Genomic DNA, 3,260 nt, shown 5'->3' with positions numbered 1-3,260 from the left:
TGGACCTTTGACCAAATCTCTGGGACTTCTAGATTTAGATTAGTCATATATTTTTAGTGGTTAGGAGTGCATTATGTCTATGTGATGGTATCATTATGTGTGTGTGTGCGTGTGTGTGTGTGTGCAGTTAAAATGAACCCTCCAGAAGCTCCCAACGTCATCAGCACTACTAACGACACCTGGATGTCCTGGAACCTGGGCGCTCCCAGGTCACTCCTCATCAAAGAATTTGATTTCCAAACTCAGGCCAAATGTGGAAATCAGACATGGAAGGTGAGAGTTGACGATTGAAGCCTTAAGATTTTTATTACTATTGATTTTAATTGTTTAATTGTCTTTAATTATGAAAAAAAAATATTGTTTTTCCAGAACTTGCTTTGTCCCTGTATAAAAAAATAAAATCATATAAACCTGTGGTAAATAAACCTAGAAGTTTAAGGAATAAAGGGAAAGACCTGGAAAATGTTTTTAATTAATTTCATGCTGCCCTGTGATTGGTCAAAGTTTTACATGAGGAGCATAAGTATCATGACAGTTCAAATGAATTCGTTAGTTATAGGATTGTTGATTAACGTCACTCAGTCACGACTAATCCACAGCCACCATCTGTGGATTGAACGTCCTGGTCCCTTCCTCAGAAGGACACACGCCGTCCATCATTTAGACACAGTATCACGTCCAACCACCCTGTGGTTTGTTGACAGGCCGCCTACAACCTGTTCAGAAGTGAGCAGCAGGTCCGGACATCGTCAGAGCAGCTCAGGGGCCGCTGCCAGGCCAGGGTGAGAGTGAAGGCGCGTAAGAGGCTCAACAGCCACTGGAGCGACTGGAGTCCGACAACATCCTGGACTGGACCTATGGACGCATCACAGAATGAAGGTAGACGAGGACCAGCAGAGGGAGCCACATGTTGATGGTTCCTGTTTTAAATGTGATCTGCTGGTTCTTAAGAAACACCTGACTCATATACTACTAAACCACTGAGATGTCATTTCCTCTCCAGATGGACTCTCACCTGTGACACTGGCCGTGAAGTTAAGCTCCGTTCTGCTCGTGGTTCTCATCATTTGTACCATATGTGTGAGCAAAAGGTGAGCGTACTGTCAGGTTGTTTTATTTATGTGTTGTTTTCTTTGTACCCGGTACTACAGTATCTGTCATCCCGTCTCAGGCATCTCAAACTTAAGCCATTGCCAAACCCGTCCAAATACTTCCTGCCTGTACAGTCTGACCACGGAGGAAACCTGAAGGTAATCACCACCAAAAACAACAATAATGGTCATTATTTTAATCCTATCATAATGATCATAATAAGCTCATTTGTAGCGTAGCTTCCAGGTTGATTACAATGATGACAATACTGCCACCTATTGGTTGGTCTTTGATGTTTCAATGCACCTCTTTATCCTTTTGATGACAATACTGCCACCTATTGGTTGTATTTGTCAGTGGTTAATATTTCCACCCAGAAGTGTCCTGAACAATTTATTAACCGAAAGGCAAGACGGAGAAAAATACAGCAGAGGGCAGTGTCGCGGCTGATGAGAACACCACCTTAAACTTCTAGTAATTTAGTAATGAAATATTGTTCAAATATAATGACAACACATTTAAATATATAATCCTGACAGGCCAACGTCTTTCTTTTCCGTTTCCTCAGAATTGGCTCAATCCGCTGTTAGTGTCCGACTCCTTCACCGTACAGTCATGTGACCACATCTCCCCGGTGGAGCTGTGCAGCGGCTCGGAGGTGGAACCCCCGACCTCTCCCTCCACCGGTTCCACCAGCGTTCTGCTTCAAACCACGGACGTCCCCTCCACCGCCTCTGACAGGAGCGTGGTTGTTGGTGAGAACTCCTCCTCCTCTTCCTCCTCCTCCTCCACCTCCTCCTCCTCCTCCTGCTTCTCCAACATGGGCTACTTCCTGTCCAGCTCCTCCGGCAGCGGCGCTCACCTGACCCCAACTGACCCCAGTGCTGCGTACTGCACCTATCAGGATGAAGTTCACAAACCTCCCCGGGGCCACACGCTTCACCTCACCCTCTGCCCTTCCTCCTCATTTTCTTCCTCCACCTACGAGAGACTGAAGAGGGAGCCGCAGAGTCCCGACTCTGGATTTGACTTCACTCAGGAGAGCGAGGGTGACTTGCAGGAAGAAAATGAAGATGTTTTAGGTGACGTCCTGAAACATCGTCCTCTCTTCTTCGCCTCCTCCACCGGCTTCACCTCCACTGCTGTAGCCCCCGCCCAGCCCCCCACTCTACCTCAGGTGTGCTCCGAAGAGCTGCTTGATGCTGATGATGATGATGATGATGGTGATGAGGATGGTGATGAGGATGGTGAACCAATCCCAGCTGCTTCTGTCAACTACGCTGCCTGGCCCGTGGCTGACACCACCTGTAGACCGTCCTCGGTCCCGTTGGAGGTCTGTAAACCAGGTTATCTCACCCTCAAAGAACTCCAGACCACCTTCAGAAACAAGTCCCTCTAGTCCCGGGTCGACAAGCCGACCTGATTGAAAACGGAGGAAAGCGCAAATCAATTGCTAATCGTATCAGGTTAACTCGCTGCTAGCTTCTTTGCCAATTGTTTGACATCTTTGACTGAACATGAAGTTTTACTCATTTCATAGTTGGTCCGTTAGAGCAAGGACGGTTTTGTTTGTTTGTTTGTTTTTTTTAACCAAAATTATCATTTTCAGTGTCTGTCAATTCGACTACTTTGCACTTGCACATGCATCTGAATTGAATACTCGTCTGGTGTACTTTGTCATGGAAATGATCCAGTTTCTGGTAAGTGTGTAATCGCTGGTGTAACAGCTTCTTCTGAGCCAACCAGGTCAGAGTGAACTGTTTCCATCACAGCCAGTGACACGTGTGTGAAGACCAAGCAAAATAAAAGCTCGGCACAAAATGGGTCGCACTCCTGACTTCCTGTGTTGGTGTGAAGTCAGAGTTGTCATGTGAGTCAACGTGACAAACACTCACCCCCCGACGCCCACCCTCACCCTGTCTGCCCCTGTTGTTCTCTCTGTTTACTTGTCCTGTCAGGTGGTTCACCTCTGTGTGTGTGTGTGTGTGAGTGTGTGTGTATTAGAGTGTGGTTTGACATTTAACGTTGACACAAGCAGCGGCATCCGTTCACCTCACAGTGAAATTTCTTTCCATCAGTGTTTAAACCGTTTCTTCTTTCCATTGCACAACAGCTGAACACGTCACTTTACACCAGTGCTTCTCAAATAGAGGGGGCGGGGGGGGGGG

At 46.8% G+C, this 3,260-nt stretch overlaps 1 protein-coding gene across 1 annotated transcript in view; it reads left to right on the top strand.

Moving 5' to 3' along the window:
* il2rb (interleukin 2 receptor, beta) overlaps positions 1 to 2,926 on the top strand; it is a 5,466-nt gene extending 2,540 nt beyond the window's left edge. The window contains exons 6-10 of the mRNA XM_017040301.2: positions 128 to 273; positions 705 to 879; positions 1,004 to 1,091; positions 1,172 to 1,250; positions 1,661 to 2,926. Coding sequence (XP_016895790.1) covers positions 128 to 273; positions 705 to 879; positions 1,004 to 1,091; positions 1,172 to 1,250; positions 1,661 to 2,491 — 1,319 coding nt within the window. The 3' untranslated portion in view covers positions 2,492 to 2,926. The remainder of the gene's footprint in view (positions 1 to 127; positions 274 to 704; positions 880 to 1,003; positions 1,092 to 1,171; positions 1,251 to 1,660) is intronic.
* The last annotated feature ends 334 nt before the right edge of the window (positions 2,927 to 3,260 follow it).

The sequence above is a fragment of the Cynoglossus semilaevis genome, chromosome 17 (assembly GCF_000523025.1).
Source record: "Cynoglossus semilaevis isolate Cse_v1.0 chromosome 17, Cse_v1.0, whole genome shotgun sequence".
NCBI classification, from domain to species: Eukaryota; Metazoa; Chordata; class Actinopteri; order Pleuronectiformes; family Cynoglossidae; genus Cynoglossus; species Cynoglossus semilaevis.
Note: the sequence above shows the minus strand (reverse complement) of the source record. Positions and strands in the feature narration are given on the sequence as shown.